Here is an 18,387-nt window from a genome sequence, read left to right as displayed (position 1 = left end):
CATAAATCTAAAAGCAATAAAATTAAGTAAGCAATACTAGAATATTGTGGTCTAATGATTCTACTAAACCAATTAACGTAGAACTATAAAAGCAGTCAAAATAAAAATAGGCCTAATTTCATAAATCTTTCAAAATGAATTCTAAGTTTAGCATGCTATCACCCTCGCTCAGCTCATTGTAAAAGAGACAACTCAAAACATGATTTTAACCCAGAGTTACCCCTAACCCAGATCCTTAGGCCTTACTGATAAAAAATATCGACCACCAAACATTTAACCTCATTTTCGGAAGTCAGTTAAAATCACCACGCTGCACATTAACCCTCAAACGCGCGCGGTACACGAAAACACAAGTGAACATTGTAACGGGCGCGGGCGACCCACACTTTGAATATTAAAATATGGGGCATGCATTTACACGCAAGTGCATGGGGAACGATTATGCCGGGTCAAGTGGCCCGGGGCCTCCCGAGCCCGTGTGTCGAGATGACTGCAGATTTGTATGGACGCGGCACTATTTGCCCTCGGAGCGAGAATTATCCGCAAATACGGGGTACGGAAAGTTGTATGCTACATGCACAATCTTAGTAATATGTGCAATGTTCATGCATATTACGTAAACAGTAATCTTCAGTAATATTATACTCGGTATGATGGCGATGCAGTTTCGGTATGATACAACTTGGCAACGGCAAATTCTCCAAAAATTTCAATCGTTGCTAAAATTGCCTTCGACAATAGATTTTTGATATTTTGTCTTTCGATGCTGTCCCGTTATGATAAAACTAGGAAATAGTATTCTCACAAATTTTTTAACGTCTTCAATCGAAATTGAGGAAAAAAACTACAAATCACATTTGTACCTTATAAAATTTAACAGTTCAACAATGTAACTTTTCCTTTTAATTCAGACATAACAACACTCACAATGAGAACAATATCGAATTATCACTGGGCCGCGGAGTTCAGTTCGATCTTGACATTTCGTTCCAAGTTCAAAAAGACCATTACACCCGCCACATGTTTCCTGCTTTGCCAATCGGTTTTAATGGGTTAACTATATTTAACACGACTTGTACCGGTTATATGGAGAAATTTGGATAATGCACCTTGTAGTCTGTGTGAATGTCGCGGTGTTTGTAGCCAAACCTTTCAGAACGGAAACTTTATGTGCTTATTGGGTAGGTGATAGATCTGAGAATCGACCATTATCTATTTTCGATTCGAACCCGAAGAAACGTATAGTATTATTGAACAAAGCAATGACTACGTTTCAGCTAGTATAGGTCTACCAGAATCTGATGGCAAAAAGTGAGAAAAGAAATTGACTCTAGCAATACCAGGGTTATTGGAATAAAACATTTTGATCCTTTTTTTCCCTATAGAGGCCTATTCTGTGTGTGAAACATGCAAATATAAAAATTTATCCAATGATCAAGGATATTTTTCGAAAATCTGCCATCAAAATTTTGCATCAGATCCTGGTAGACCTATAGTAATTTCAAGTCTTTTAATTTAAATGTAGAACATTGTATTAATCAATAGGTTCGAGTTGTTAGCAACATCTAATTACAACTTGCAAGCTACTGTATATTTTATGCTAAAAACTGAGAAACAACTCAACAAAACAATGAACACACGAAGGCTGGAGAGCGGACGATATTGGTATTGAGTAATCCTGTCTCGAGCTCAAGGCCACGTAATCAATTATAGCACCTATAGCTGCCATGCAATAATGCTATTGTTGCTTGTCAATCAATATTCAAATAGAAAGCTCTATTTACTTACAAAACACAACCCTTACTTACATTCAAGTCCACATTACATCTCCAGCTGAACCCCAGCATCTATCATGATTCATGGCGAACATAAAGAATTTCTAAATTGTTTCTATCGAAAACATAGAAGAGGATCCCTTAAAAGTGTTTCTTAGGCAGAATAGACAAAGTGGGTAAACGAAATCTGTAAGTCCCTAAAATCTGTCAGTAATTCTATTGCTTCACATTCTACTTTGGTCATGCTGCAGATTTTCTACCAGTGCTAGAACAATCAGGCAACTGACGACGAAATATCAAAAAACCCCTTGGCTTCTTAAACATAGCTTATGCATAATACATAAACATGTATGTTTATGCTTGAGCTTATGTTTGTAAGTTAGTAAGTTTGTACGTATACGTACAAACATACAAAACGCTTGTATAAAACTCGATGAAAAATATTTTTAAAGTACTACACGTATGAATTTCATTCCGCCTCGCTCGGAATCCTGACAAACGCGTCGGATGTTACGAGTGCTGCACAATGTTGCCACCGAACGCTATGCACAGCTGCACAGGAGTTATTTCTTCATCATCATCGAGCATAATAAGATCCTTTATTTTTAACGCCAAGAAATACATTTACGCATTCCGCGGGGGATGAGGGAGATCCTGACGTGGATATGTGGGACTCGCTCGAAAGCCCTACCCGCTAAAACTTGGCGGTGCGTCCTCTCTTCGGCAACGGAGGCACGGGTACGACACCGCGACCGCAACTCCACCAGCGGTGGAGTTGCGGACCGAAGAGGTGTCTGCCGACCACCAGGCAGAAGCATGTTGGTCGGCAGAACCCTCTTCGGTCCTGGTCCCATGTTGAGTACTAAACTTTCAACTTAGTTGTGGTTTCGATTTTCGCGGTGCAATGCCAATGTTGTTTTCAAGTTTGGTCTTTGGATAATGCAGGCTGATAGTCTGACAAAATATATGACATCTAAACGATCCTGACTCCTGCGGCTCGCTAGGAGTGTTGGTCGATAGGTTTTGGACTTAGCAGGGCAAATAGAGAGAGATAGAGAGTATGCTCTTGGCATAATCACTAAGACGCTTTGGAGACAACGCGTACGCCTGTCGATGTCTGCTGCTGCCCGCGCCGCGTACACAAAGCACACGCCGTCTGCGTTACTGCATCTAAACTGGTTTGTGTGATCCACGGCGGGCAGCCGCGGACATGCGCCGCCAGTGCCCGCCGGGCACCTGCGGCGCGGTCTTTTTTCCCACCGTGTGCGTTGGTAATATAGGATTCCTTTTGTAATATCGTTCGCGGCGAAATTGACCGGCCCGCCCTGCCCCGTCGCGTCGTCTGCAAAGTGCCTTAACGGTGCCCGATATACAGTAAGTTCTTAGTCATTTGCTATGTTAATAAACAAGTAAAACTTTATAAAACCAGTTGAAAATAAAGTAAAATTGCTAAGGTAAGAGACAAAAGGAATACTATTTATTAGTTTGCATACTCACAAGTCACACATTTGAAACATGAGAATAATTGATGACTCAAATTTTCAACTTACGTGCAACCAAGCACGTGTAAGTTATCAAATTCAGATACAAATTTTATTTTTATTTACAGATATAATTATATAACATTTGTATTACAATTATTATTTTTAACAAAAAATTAAAACCGACTTCCAAGGTAAAAACAATAATAAGATGAACAAAAAGTATTAAATAACTCTTACTCTATATTAGTGCCTTTTTCAGAATTCGTCTAAATCTCAACTATTTCTGTACATACTACAGTCTTCATTACTTTAAAGTCGGTACCAGCTAATTTTATCGTGAGTTCAGTCAATGTCAAAATATCTGAAGCTTTTGGGACTGGTACCGACTTCAAAGTAATGAAGACTAGTATGTACAGAAATAGTTGAGATTTAGACGAATTCTGAAAAAGGCACTAATATAGAGTAAGAGTTATTTAATAGATACTTTTTGTTCATATTATTATTGTTTTTACCTTGGAAGTCGGTTTTAATTTTTTGTTAAAAATAATAATTTCACTCTTTTTAGTTATCTACAAGAAATGGCTTTATGCGTAAATAACCACTACGAATGTTAACTATTCACATTATGTTACTGTAAGCGAAATTGTGGTAAAGGCTTGCAGTTATCTAAGTAATGCTGCAATTTAAAAACTTTTATCTTTAATGGTTCAGGAGTTCTGTTCAGTGTCTTTAGACCAAGAGACGCCTTCGTATGAACTTTCTCATATTCGTAACATATGTTTAAGTTACTAGAAACAACATTTTAACCATTATGAGTCTTTTGATAAATTTCAAGGATTTCCCTCGATTGCTCATAGATCCCATCATCAGCTCACCACTTTCGTAATTATTAAACAAAATCAAGATTATACCCTATACAACAACACAAGAATTTTGAAAATCGGTCCACAAACAGCGAAATAATGATCAAAAACATCTGCTTCGATGCAAAATATCACGAAAAGCATCAATAATTGGGTCATAATGTGATGACCCATCGCATAATTATGATTTTGATGATGATGATTAAATAAATTGATGTGTTGGCTAATGCTTTCAGTTGTTTAAAATAACGCCGAAATCCTCGAACCTGTATCTATAAGGATTCAAAAGTTCTGTTGGGTACCTTCGGATCCAGGGTATAACCTGGTGCGAAATCTTACTTTTTGGTAGCATTTACCTCGAATGTTTCAGAAAAAATTAAAATCACTATATGTTTCCATACAAATTTCAAGGAGTCCCCTCAATTCCTCCAGGATCCCATCATCAGATCACCACTTTTGTGAACATGGTACCAAATTCGAGTTAAACCCTATACAACACAAAAAGAATTTTGAAAATCGGATCACAAACGGCTGAGTTATCGTTGAACATACAAAAAAAAAAAAGATACATACAGCCGAACGTATAACCTCCTCCTTTTTGGAAGTCGGTAAAAAGGCATAATAATTTATCCAAGAAATGTCTCAAACTTGACTCTATCTCGCTTGAAAGTCAAACTGGACTCTGTATCGCCTACTTTAAAAGGACATAGGACAATTTTTATCCTAGCAAAAAATACAGGGTTCCCGCGCTATTAAATGAACCAAGTCTGCAACATCCAGTACGGCAACTTACAAAAGCATATTGTATTGACCCTGACAACTGAGTTTTCTTTATTATTATAAGGCAAAAACGCGACAGGTCAAGGCTACTCAATTTAAGTCGTTCTCACCTTGAAGTATGAATATGCATAACACTAATAGTTGCAGGATTACCAATAGTTGGATGATAAAAAAATAATTGTTGTGCGTCCGTGACCATAGCCAAAATGTCAGGAATAATTTATTAGTTTTAGTATTATGCGGTAAACGAACTTCTTTATCATCTTCAAATATTGATTTTTTTTAATAGCCCGACTATTTAATGTCCATGGTGCCTGTCATCCTACAGTGGAAGTAACTAGGCTAAAGTTACAAACAGAACACACAGAATATTGCTCTGCCCTTTGACCTACAATACGAAAGAAGAATTATGAAACATTTCTTCTCAATAACGAATGAAAAGAGATGTTCACTACATTATTCTTTCCAGAACCCCTGAACTTTTAACCTTAGTACAAATTGAGAATGCAGTCCTTTAGCCCGGCCGCACATTGTCCGAAATTTCTGATACGAAACAGTTGAACGTCCGCGCTGTCTCTTACATTTTGTACTGAGCCGAGTGAGCTCGAACTCGCCGGAAGGATATTTCGGATAGTGTGCGGGGTGGCGGTCCGGCGAAATTCAACTGTTTCTGATCAGAATTCGGACAATGTGCGGCCGGGCTTAAAATAATACGTAAGTAATTAAAACATTTTTAAACATCTATTCCCAGGTTTAAGCCAACAAAAAAGCTTTACATAAAATCCCAGCTTAATCAAGATCCTCTATCAATATTCAATAGTCATACTGTTGATATAAAATCTGCAGATAAAACAACAGGTTCCGTACAAAGTATAATTGAATATGATAGAACCACAGTCCACAGCGTTATCTAGACTAAGCCCTAGGCGACCTCTTATCGGACCACTTCAACTGTTCAAACCAACTCCGCTTGTTTTAACTTTGCTTTTCTTTCTTTGAATTTTAAATTACCTCTAGACTCTAGACTCTAGAGAATAACAAGATTTCAGAGATCCGTATTTTACTGATTCCATTTTAATAACAAATAACAAAGTTACATTTTTAACCGATTTCCAAAAAGGAGAAGGTTCTATATTCGGCTACATAATATATTATTTAAGGAACAAATAGTATTGTTTTTTTTTAGGTTTCTAAAATACAATATTGACAAAATTCCTACTCGTCTAATTTCAGATTTGCTTGTTATACACTTGGAATTGGGAATTGGAAGTGGGAATGTGTGGTGGGGTTTTTGCTTAGATAACTGCAAGCATTTACCACAATTTCGCGTACAGTAACATAATGTGAATAGTTAACATTCGTAGTGGTTATTTACGCATAAAGCCATTTCTTGTAGATAACTAAAAAGAGTGAAATTATTATTTTTAACAAAAAATTAAAACCGACTTCCAAGGTAAAAACAATAATAATATGAACAAAAAAGTATTAAATAACTCTTACTCTATATTAGTGCCTTTTTCAGAATTCGTCTAAATCTCAACTATTTCTGTACATACATAGTCTTCATTACTTTGAAGTCGGTACCAGTCCCAAAAGCTTCAGATATTTTGACATTGACTGTCAAAAAATAACTATGAAAAACGCTTAAGGCCCAGTAGTCTGTCATTACGAATATCGACGTTAAAGGACATTAAAATAACATTCATATCAGCGCGCCTTGTACAATGTACAGGGGCTGTTACGCGCTCGCCGCGTGCCTTGATAATAGAAAATAGGAGTAAAAACCTTTTGTTTTTAGTATAACACAAATCAAATATATCAAATCGTTTACGTTAGCTTACGACACATATACTAGATTTTTTGGTTTTTCTAGAAAGTGTGTAATTTAGCCATAAAATGATTTAATTATGAAAAACAGCGTTCGATAGAAAAAAATCTCAAAGATGACTGTTAGTCATCTTTGAGATTTTTTTCTATCGAGCAGAATTTTTCAAATTGTGTACTGATATACCTTTGCGTATAGGAAATTTTCTCAATTTTAAAACGGTACTTATTTTATACTTGAATAATGACATTTCCTTTAGTAAAAACGTGTTTTAAAAAACCCATTTTACGTAGTTACAACTTACAACAACCACAGCGCCTTAACATCGCCGTCGAATCCGACGCCCGCATACATACTGACCAGCGTTGCCAGACGTCCCGATTTTGACGGGACGTCCCGATTTTTCCATCAAAATTAAATGTCCCGCGCGGGACAGGTCCTTTTCGGGGAAAGCCCGAACGTACGCGCAGCGTGCTGAGAAATAAAGGTGCGTAATGAAGATGCATTTTCTGATGTAGAGTTGGGAAAAACAAGCGAGCCGAATCCGCGACCGCAGAAAATGCGCACGTCCGAAAGAGCCCTAAAGCTGACCGCACATTTGTCAGCACCGTACGCGCCGAACGCACCGCATAAACACGAAATGCGGCGTGTACGGTGCGGAGGAATGTGCGAGGTTTCACATCATTTCATACAACGAATTCTAAAATGCGGCGCGTACGGCGCGTGCGTGCTGCTATATGTGCGACCACCTTTATCCGACATTTTATTATTTTCAGCGTCGTTGTATAACATCAAACGTATGCTATAACAGCGTTAAGGAGCTATTACATTATAAGCTCTAAATGATCTCCCGAAAATAACGATCCTTCTCCTTGGCAGAGAGCCGAAGGTCAGCGTTAACGAGGACCGCGTCCAGATGATAACATAATGGACATGACGTTATTGAATATTGCCCGCAACGAACACAAATTAGTTTATCGCGGAGAAACCGTACGTTTTTCGTGATAAAAACTGAAACCAAAAATAACCCTGTGTCCTATTCTGGGACTAGTCCAGATACTTCTACAAGTATCTGCATATTAGGATCGGTACCATCTACATAGACCGTACACATTTTTCATAAAAACGAAGAGGTTTTTCTTGACTAACTTTAGGGCTTCCACACAAAACTGCGAATTTGCATCGCATCGCAAATATCTGCGACAAAACTCATAATAAAAACGACATTGCGACGCGAAATTCATGGGCGCCGGCAGGGGGGTGCCAGGGGGTGCACTTGCACCCCTTGGGAATCTCGGGATCAACAGGAATTATTGAAATAAAAAGCATTTTGTAACCCTATTACCATGCCGTACAAGGATAGTTCGTAATGTTTCAGCACTAAATGTTTTAAATGTAGTCACTGTTGTTCGTAAAAAGTGAAAAAAAAACAACAGAAAGAAAACTAAAATCTGCACCCCTTGGAAATTATTTCTGCTGGCGCCCATGATGCGAATTCGCAGGAACTCGCAATTTTGTGTGGGAGCCCTTACCTTAAAAATTTCAGATCACTTTCTAGTCTTCTCTCTTAAAAATAAAACTAAATTATATTATTATTTAAATATTTACCATGTAAATAAACCACAATGGACCACGGAGGTCGCAACCTATTTTCAGGCACTGGCCAACAATAAACACACAATGAGTCAAATCTTCCGGCTACAGCATCCTGCTATGTTGGTTAAAGGGCAGTCCGATTGGCTTGGACCTTATTTATCTAATCCATTAAATTAAACCTGTGGGTCCCACTGTTGGGCACGAACGACAGTTGCTTCCCATTGCCGGACCACCTCAAAGTCTTTATGCCTTCAGTTTAGACTTTAGAGGTTACATCTGACAGTGGGAAGCAACTTTAAAAAATGTCCGGCAGTGGAATACGAGTTTCCTACAGTTATCCTGAAGCAAATCTAAGATATAAAATTCTCATGTCACAATGTTAGGCCGCGTACTCGCGTTGTTTGTGCGACGGTATAGCGATGGACGTTGCAATAGTGACAGTATATTTGGACGCTGTTAAGCATTCGTGTACTAACCCACACAAAAATTACGTATTGAGTTATGAATGCAGTTATGTTCTTTAGATGATGTAGAACACGACTGCATTCAAAATTTAACGACAAAAAAATTGTGGGTTAGGACACTAATGCTTAACAGCGACCATTTAGTCACTTCAATAAAATAATACGGGCGAAATACTTTATAAGAAGGCAAAGAAACGTTTGCCGGGACAGCTAGTATTATGATCAAAAAATTGAGATTTACACTATCGAAGATTACGTAGACCTTCAGAACTGGAATTACCTCCTAAAGTAGCCGCGACCGAAACTCCTTAGTTGCTGGTCGTTATTACCTATATAAAGTGCCCGATAGACGTACGAACTTAAAGTACGCGGGTTTTAAGTTCGTGAACTTATTCGGCTCGCGTCTAGGGATTGCAATCCGGCGTCATTTTCAATCCGGAACGGATTTGACCGGATTTCTATCAATCCGGCCGGATCCGGTCGGATCCGACCGGATTGATGAAACTGAACTAAAAAACGAAAATCATTATATTTTTGCTTTTTAATTAAAAAACAAGGCCTATGCGTCCCTTGCTCAGTATTTTCAAAGCTTATAATATTTAACGATATAGATCAATTTGTTGCTCGTCATTTAAAAGTAACGAATGGGTTACCACCAAAGTGTCACATAGCAATCGACATCTAATAGCTGCTAATGGCTGAAAGGCCATTTCAGCTTCTATTGAAAGACTAGTGTACTAATCGGCCTTATTGTCAGCTAAATAGAATGATTATAAAAAGTGAGAAAAGGCTTTTTCACAAGGCAACGCATTTAAAGTAGTTATTCATGCAAGAACCATATCAGTTTGCCACAAATTGCTAACACCGGATCCGGTCTTAGGATCCGGTATATTGGGACCGGATTCGGTACCCGTAAAATGATGCCGGATCCGGCGGTTTACCGGACCCTGTTTTCCGGATTGCAATCCCTACTCGCGTCGGTGACACACGAGAAACGCTCACACTGGATTACCATGCCCCCAGGCTCGCGGCTCGCGGCCCTTTACGATGGCGCACAGGCGATTAAGATCGTCGAGATAAGTCCGCGTACTTACTCGCACGTGTGTCACACCCTTAAGGGTCATATACAAGCAAACATTCAGCTTTTATAAAATGACAAAATTTGTCATTTTATAAAAGCTCATTTGTCATTTAATATCTGTCGCTGGCTCTTGGATTATGTTTTTGTGAAAACATTTGTGGCGAGCTCTGCTAGACTTGTGAGAAGTCTAGACTCCAGACTATGACTTATTAATGCCTATTCGGCACTTTATCAGAAAGTGGTGAAACAGGCCCTTAATGTTATAAATACGATAGTGTGTGTCTGTCTGTTACCTCTTCACGCCCAAACCGCTGAAAGAATTTTTCTGAAATTTGATATGAAGATACTTTGAATCCCGGGAAAGGGCACTTTTCGTCCCGGAAAAATGTACGGTTCCCGCACGATAAACGAATTTTGGCGCAACGCTGTTGCAGGCGTCATCAGCTAGTATCTTATGTTTCTTAGGGCCTGTTTCACCACTTCCTGATAAGTGCCGAATAGGCTATTCAGTATTCACCGCTTAACTTGACAGGTCAAGTATGGAGAATCTGTCAAAAACGTTGTGAATAGCTTATTAGGCACTTTATCAGAAAGTAGTGAAACAGGCCCTTAGTAAACATAACGCAACAAAAGAAACGCCCTTTTCGCTATCCAATCTCCTTCATTGTAAGATAACAATCGAATCTTGTCCTAATAGGGTCACCATTAGGACAGCAATTTAGCACTGATTATGCTCCAATTCATTGACAATAGTGCCAAGTACCAATACGAACATTCGCAAAAGAGGTCAATGACCACAATTGACAAATTATATTGCACTAGATGACGGCCGGGACTCCGTTGCGTCAGAATTCGTTAATCGTGCAAGAACCGAAAAGAAGTTTTGACGTGGGAGAGCCATGCTTCGGCACGAATGGGCCGGCTCGACCGGAGAGATACCACGTCCTCACAGAAAACCGGCGTGAAACAGCGCTTCCGCTGTGTTTCGCCGAGTAAGTGAGTTTACCGGAGGCCCAATCCCCTACCCTTTTCCTTTCCCTACCCTCCCCTACTTCCTTCCGTACCCTCCCCTATTCCCTTCCCTACCCTCCCCTATTACCCCTTAGAAGACCGGCAACGCACCTGCAGCTCTTCTGATGCTGCGAGTGTCCATGGGCGACGGAAGTTGCTTTCCATCAGGTGACCCGTTTGCTCGTTTGCCCCCTTATTTCATAAAAAAAAAAAAACCCGTACATTTTTCGGGCATTTATAAAGCTTAGTGTGTTCATACGTTCATACACTGATGAAGATACTCCCGGGACCTTCCCTGGAGGTCTTTGGTGTGTCCATACCCAGCAAACCCGCTTTAACAGTTTGGTAACAGACAGACTTTCTCATATACAATATTAGTGTGGAACCATTGAATGAAATATGTCATTAAGCGGCCCATTAATTAATTCCTAGCAGATAGATGGCGCGGCTATTGGTTTAATTAAAAGTGTTCCGATACAATTATTTTAAGACTGTTTTAAATATCAATATCGGTCCAGCCATTCTCCAGTTTTAACCGGACATTCAAATTACAATCCAGTTTTAGATATTTTCAGTAACGAAAAGGTCAAAACTTCAAGTAATTTATAGTTAAATCTAGCTAGACCAAAACACCTTTAAAAAGTAATTACGCGTTTAATTAAACTTAATTTAAACCAACCCTAAAGTTTTAAGAAGTCTAAATGGCAAACTTTTCAAAACATCTCTGAATGAAAATTTTAAGGACTTAAAAGCGAAACCTTTGACTCTTGCCCCTTTTTAACCGACTTCCAAAAGGGAGGGATACTGTAGAACAGTGGTTCTCAAACTCTTTTGGCGGCGAAACCCTTTTAAGAAGCGACAATTTTACGGACCCAAAATAAGAGAATGTCTTTAAATAAATTTTCTCCATGCTGGTACCTATATGAAGTTTTTTTTAAAAACAAAGTAGGAGCTTCTACAAGACCTTTGCGGAGCCCCATGGCTGCTGCTGCTGCTGTAGAATATATATATTTATATACAATCACAGTAAGGAAGTTTCTAATATTACCTTCTTACCCTACTACAGTTTTAGTAACCTATAATTCCTAAGCAACTGCTACTGCTATAATTAGGTACCGACCTAACCATGACTAGGTACCTCACAACTAAATTAGAACTAAAATTTAGTGCACATAATTATTAAATAAAGTCATTATACCAAAATAATATCCGCGTACATTAATCTAGACCTCCGTCCGCAACCTATAATTTAGTGCTAGTATTAAATTTATTCTTGGCACTAAATTATTCAGTATTTCGACACCCATTGTTCATAAACAGGTTCTAGAACTATCGGCTCCTTTGGCGACCACGTGCCTCGAGTCATGCTTTGAAAGGAGTTTATAATGCCTTCCAGGGCGCAAGGTACAGGAAAGGGCGTTTGGAAAGTAAGGTAAGTTGTAAATGTAGGTAGAAAAAAACCTCGTAATTCTTTATGAAAACAACGCATTTGTAATGAAGTCCCGCTAAGTCCGTTTGCATAAGATAAAGGCACCAGCACATACAGTAAACAAAAAGTGTTGTTTGACTGTAGTGTATTGATAAATAAAGTCAAACACGCCCACTAGCTGTGGTGGGGTTGATATATTATATAGGGATGGTCGCTCGACATTCCCTTCTATCAGCTACGAGCCCGAGTGGTAGTGTTGAGTGATATAACAGTATTCTGTGTTTAGTTTACTCTCCCTACAATATTGTACAAGCTGTATATTGACGATTGACATCGTCTCTGACAATATTCTGTTATAACGTGTCCAACATGTCGGATTTTGGTCGGATTATTACCTATTTACCAGTAGCGCTCTCTATTTCGACCTTTGCGTTATATTTCCTCTTCCCTAAACTCTACCTACTACTTACCTCATACCATATTTCATCAAAATCAGCGGGGCTAAAATGGTCACATTTAGCCATTCCTCTCAAGTCACAATCAATTCACAAAATGAATTGTCAAAACTGTCAAACTCACAATATTAGAATTCACAATATGATTCAACAAAGCGACCATTTTAGCCCCGCTGATCTGTCAAAGCGTAAAGAGGTGACCAATTAGACAGACTTTTGCATTCGTAAATCGTAATATAAGGTGGATAGAACGATTATGCTTATTAGCAGAAATATAATACCTAGCAAACGTGCCCGTTTTGGAATGATAATTTAGCTTTACTAAATATAATGTGATTCTTCTGGATTAAATGATGGCGACATTGGATATCATGTTCAGACATCGGTCTTTCTTTGAAGTGTGTTCGTAGAAATAGAACTTAAGAACCTCTAGTGATTTTATAAAAATAATAATTCACAAATTATAAGTCTCATTAGTAAAAATTATCTAAATTGTAATAAATTAGAAGCAATTAATTAACGTTATTTCCGCGTTCAACTTTATATCAGTAGCGTCTACAGACGCATTTCGATTCAAGGTTAGTGTTTACTCTTAAATAAATTACGTTTGAAATAAATATCATACAAAAAAACACGTGCAGTAAAAACAAGGATGTCACCTCGAGAACAAATAAAAAATCTATCTTTGGGGCTTTCCAAAATTAGCCTTCCTATTACTAAATCTACTTCCTATTACCGTAACACTTCCGTATGTAAAAACACCTTCCAAGTAAGAACACGATAAATGCCACATGAATGTTTATTTCTTAATTAATATTTAATTTATCAGATTTAATACTTAGATCATTAGACACTTACCGATTTTAATGGCTTGTAAGTTGTAAAACAACAGTATACAATAACTCGATAGCTAAGATTGAAAAAGTATGTTAGTCTAGTCTGTAGTCGCAGTTTTTCACCGCCGGCGCTCTCTTTTTCTTCTCTGGCACTTCTGTCATACAATACAATAAAATATCTGTGCATAGTCCATACTCCATACAATATACGACGTTGCATTTTCTCAAAAGTTTCATTTATTTCCAAGCAAATATCAACAAACGACAGTATTTTAATTATCTCATATTCTCAACGCACGCACAATGAAATCGCCCCCGCTCATCGCTCGTACCGCTCGCTGCGTAAGATGGCAGAATCGATAAGATCCGTCGCGACTGTTTGACCCAATTTATCTCGAGTGTGAATGTCAACCGAGGCGGATTTCGGTAACCGAGCGGTATTTTAACTACTTACGGCATATTTAAATTAATTAGACATGCTGAATTACTGATAGGTTAAACGAAATTAAACCTTTTATTCGTGGCGTTGAGGTTTAGATTTGCTTGTGAGGTGTAACGTTTTATTGTGTAAATTCTACGAATTAAATAGCACAAAGGTTAAGGTGTACCTAGTACCTACTACCTGTCATGGCGACTTTATACTAGTCATAGTACCTATCGTAGCCGCCAAAAAAGTTTTCCTAGTACTAATATTAAGTATTTTATTTATTATAAAATAGAATTAGTAGTACTATAATTGTAATTTGTACCATACTATAATAGTTATGACTTATATATACTTTAATAATAAAAATAATCAAAGTAAGGAGGCAAAGAATATCATACTGGCATTTTATATGCCGTTTCGTGCCTTGATTCGCTGTTTGGACTTTAGTAACCAAATTACAACCATAATGCAACATAAATTCCATTAATTGCTAATTTAAATTAAACCTTAAACCGATCGCACATCACTTAAAATTGTTTACCGCATTAATGCCGTTTGCATTAAATACGATAAAATGTGCGCAACGATAACGAATATTAATTAAAATCCCGATTGAAACCTTAATTAAAGAGAAAACAGTAAATGTTGCCGTTAATTTATTAATGAAAATTAAAAACCATTAATATTGAGGAAAGTAAAAGGACAGGCAACCTAACCCTCAGATGCCTGCGATGATTTTATAAACACAAAAAGCTTTACCTGAGTTTTTTTTATAATCAAAAGGTCGAGTTTTTGTTGGCCAAAATAAATATAATCTGTGTCAAAAATCAAAATAGATAATCTGTTTAAAATACATGATAATAACATTTTAAATACAACATGTGTCTAGAAAGATATAACTTTTTGCACAAGCAGTGAAGAAACACAATTTCCTACTTACAGCAGGCACATAAAACACCATTACTTGAACAAAGAATTTCAGGCAAATATAGTGACCAATTGACCATAATATTTAAAGCTTGTAATTATCTCAAGTTTCACCTAACTCCTTCGCAGATTTCGCGTTTAACCGACTTAGGAAATAAAACAAAGAACCATGCAGTCCCAACAATAGTGTTCACAGAACCAGTTCACGGGGCTGTGTTACCTGCGAACACAGGTGCAGTTTTTGTGTTACCCGGTCAGACGTAACCTGGCATGTTTTCGATATGTCAACATTGCCTTATTCGTAACGGATAAAACCGCTAAAATGCCACTAAAAGATAGCTGATGCAGTAATAAAAATTCTCGAAATCTGCCAACATTTCTGCATCAAAAGTACATCTAACTGCACTTTTAAACAAAGATTTTAGCAAACGATACTTAAATGAAGAAAACTTAACGGTAAACTAATTACGTCTCCCGGCTCGGCTCGGAATGCAAATGACTAAAACTGGTTCACAAAAAACCCACCAGATGCAACGCAGATGGATAATTTATTGCAAACTAAATTACCGCCACCACGCTCACGATCATGTTAACTTTATGGGTAAATTTTGTAGTTATTAAACGTATCGTGTAATATTAAACATCGATACACTACAGCGTTATGCATATTAGATGCGATTTTAAATTATTAACATCCACTGGCAGATAGCCGCTTTATAAAGGGAATAATTTAACACCCTCATTTTAGGGTTAAAATATTTTCGTGCTCAAAATAAATAAATTCAATAAGTTCCTTTGAAGATTAACATTGAAAGCCTACCAGTACCTATTTTGTAAAGTGGAATATTACGTAAATATAAAGTCTCGAAAACGCCGACGCTACAAAATCTAATGATATTACGATCATAATCTGGATGGTAAAGCAAGCATAAATTGCTATGCTTAGAAAGTGCAAAATGGAAAAGAAATTTCGTTATAAAATTTCTAGTTTCGCTCTAAAATGAGACTTATTTTATATGTAACAAAATGTTTTAACTTTCTACTAGTTAAAAAACGAGAGTAAGTGCACTATTAAAATCATCATTTGAGTCTAGAATGAAATAACACGCCGTAATTGCTTCATTTTAATGCTTTGAGTTTGAGCTTCGACTTGCAACATTTTGTAAATTAAAACGCTTTTGAATTAATTATTGTTTTATAGATAACGGGACACCTTGAGTTGTTTCTACAACATGACATTATTTCCTATATCTTTACTTATTCTACCTAATACGCGATTAACCAAATAAACAGTATCAATTTAACCAGGGTTTTAAGCCGCTATATTATAGCTCAAATAATTTGGTGACGCAACTCTAGCATCGTAACCAAAACGTATCGGGAATCGGGATGCGTTTAAAATAGAACTAATATTATGTTCGTCGACTGCGCCCCGCGGACGCGGTTCGCCGTATCTTATCACTCGCTATCACAGATATCAGACCAACGATTCAGTATTTAATAGGTCACCATTCACTGACAATAACAAACGAAAATTCAAGACCTCTTTTGTTACGTTTTCGAGCCTCACAATAATATTATAAACTAAGAGAGTTTTTCTACTCATACTGTCATAACTCATAAGTTACCGTATTTATATTAACTTAATCATACTATCGTATTTAACATAACAGGTACAATACACATAATAATACTGGAAAACGTAGAAAACCGACTGGTTTTATGTTAGAAATTGGTTGGGAACTCGAAAATACGCGAGAACAATGTCGGGTGTGGCCGGCCAGCTGATCGCACACAGGCATCTGTTTACTAATGAAGCCTATCGATTTTGTCCCGGGCCGGCCCGCTCCTAACAGGTGGTGCGTTTTAACTTTTTACCCAAGCAAGTAGACAAACAAACAGAGGAGATACTGACCTTAATTCCGGAGCGGCCCTGCTGCTTCAGCAGCACGTTTTCGGGCTTCATGTCGCAGTGAATGATGCGGTTCTTGTTGAGCGCGTGCAGGCACTGCAGCAGGCTGTGCGAGAACTTGCGGACCAGCTGCAGCGAGAATCCTTGGAACTTGTTCTTCCTGATCAGCTCGTACAGGTTAATGGAGAGCAGCTCGAAGGTGATGCACGTGTGGTTGCGGAACGTGAACGAGTCGAACATGTGGATGACGTTCATGGTGTTGTCCTTGTCCTGGTCGCGCAGGTGCTCCAGGATGCGGATCTCCTCCTGCGCCTGGCGGTGGAAGCGCTTCTCGTTGCGCACCATCTTGAGCGCGACGTTCTCGCGCTTCTTGTGGTCGTACGCCTTCACCACCTGGCCAAAGCTGCCCTTGCCGATCACCTTGAGCACCTCGTACCGGTACGCGATGTGGTCGTGCATGATGTGAATGTACGAGCCCTGCTCGTTGTCGTACTCGCAGTTGTTCGGGAAGCCCACGATCCCCGGCCGCTTCTTGGCGTTGGCGCCGATGAAGTACACCTGCGGGTAGTCGTAGATCTCCCGGTGCTCGTACGGCGTTAGCTTGTTCATGTACAGCTTCATCACCTGCTCGGGGCTGGCGGCCGCGGCCGGCGGGCGCTTGTCCGGGGGCTGCGCGTTCGCCGCGGGCGGCGCCGGCGGCCCGGGCTCCAGCGGCGGCAGCGCCCCGTCCCGGAGCAGCGCGCGCCCGAACGCGTGCGCGCTCCCTAGAGGCATGTCGCCGGTCATGGCCGAGCGGCCGCCGCCACCTCCGCGTACCTCGCTCGCCGTGGCCGAACCGACCCACGCTCGCCCGTCCACCCCACTGCACCTCACTGCACTCGCGCTGCTAGACGGCGCCACCCTAGGACACTACACGTCATTTCACATAAACCGACGATTGATACGACCACGCTTCCACTTATGAAGGCACATTCCGTCTCGGACGCGATACGATGGAACGATCACAGATGACACCGTGCGACGCGAACGTGAAACGCAAACAAAGACCCCTTCCTGCGAGTCGACCCGACGACAGAACCAGAGAGAAAATAGAAACTGGTCGCTAAAGTCATTGAACCGCTCGACTGCGAGCGACACACAAGTGCGAGTGAGAAAGTACTACTGATTTTAGCATTGAGTTGTCTACATCCAGAGGGCGCTTTGCGATTTTGTCGATGTTGTCATTACGAGAGACCCCATTTTATAAAATAGCAACATTTGTCTTTGTCTATGTCTCGCTTGTTTCGATACGCAATAATATTCCAATGAATAGGATAATAAAGTTATTATAACGATGTTTTAGTTAAAACTCACGGAAGAAATAGCCCTATTTACCGATATTCACACCAATTGTCACAGGAATTATACATTTTGGTTTTGATAACATCTTACCTGCACTTGTGCAAGATAACGGATATTTAATGGCTAATATTTTACCAATAATGAACATCAAAAACCCAAATAACACAATTTGGTAAAAAAT

At 39.1% G+C, this 18,387-nt stretch overlaps 1 protein-coding gene across 2 annotated transcripts in view; it reads right to left on the bottom strand.

Annotated features, from left to right (window-relative positions):
• LOC121736836 (dual specificity tyrosine-phosphorylation-regulated kinase 2) overlaps positions 1-18,014 on the bottom strand; it is a 192,778-nt gene extending 174,764 nt beyond the window's left edge. For both annotated transcript variants that reach the window (XM_042128264.1, XM_042128265.1), the window contains exon 1: positions 16,869-18,014. In XM_042128264.1, coding sequence (XP_041984198.1) covers positions 16,869-17,651 — 783 coding nt within the window. In that variant the 5' untranslated portion in view covers positions 17,652-18,014. The remainder of the gene's footprint in view (positions 1-16,868) is intronic.
• Between the last annotated feature and the right edge of the window lie 373 nt (positions 18,015-18,387).

The sequence above is a fragment of the Aricia agestis genome, chromosome 19 (genome assembly GCF_905147365.1).
Source record: "Aricia agestis chromosome 19, ilAriAges1.1, whole genome shotgun sequence".
NCBI classification, from domain to species: Eukaryota; Metazoa; Arthropoda; class Insecta; order Lepidoptera; family Lycaenidae; genus Aricia; species Aricia agestis.
The sequence above is the reverse complement of the archived record's forward strand: the minus strand, read 5'-3'. Positions and strand labels throughout refer to the sequence as shown.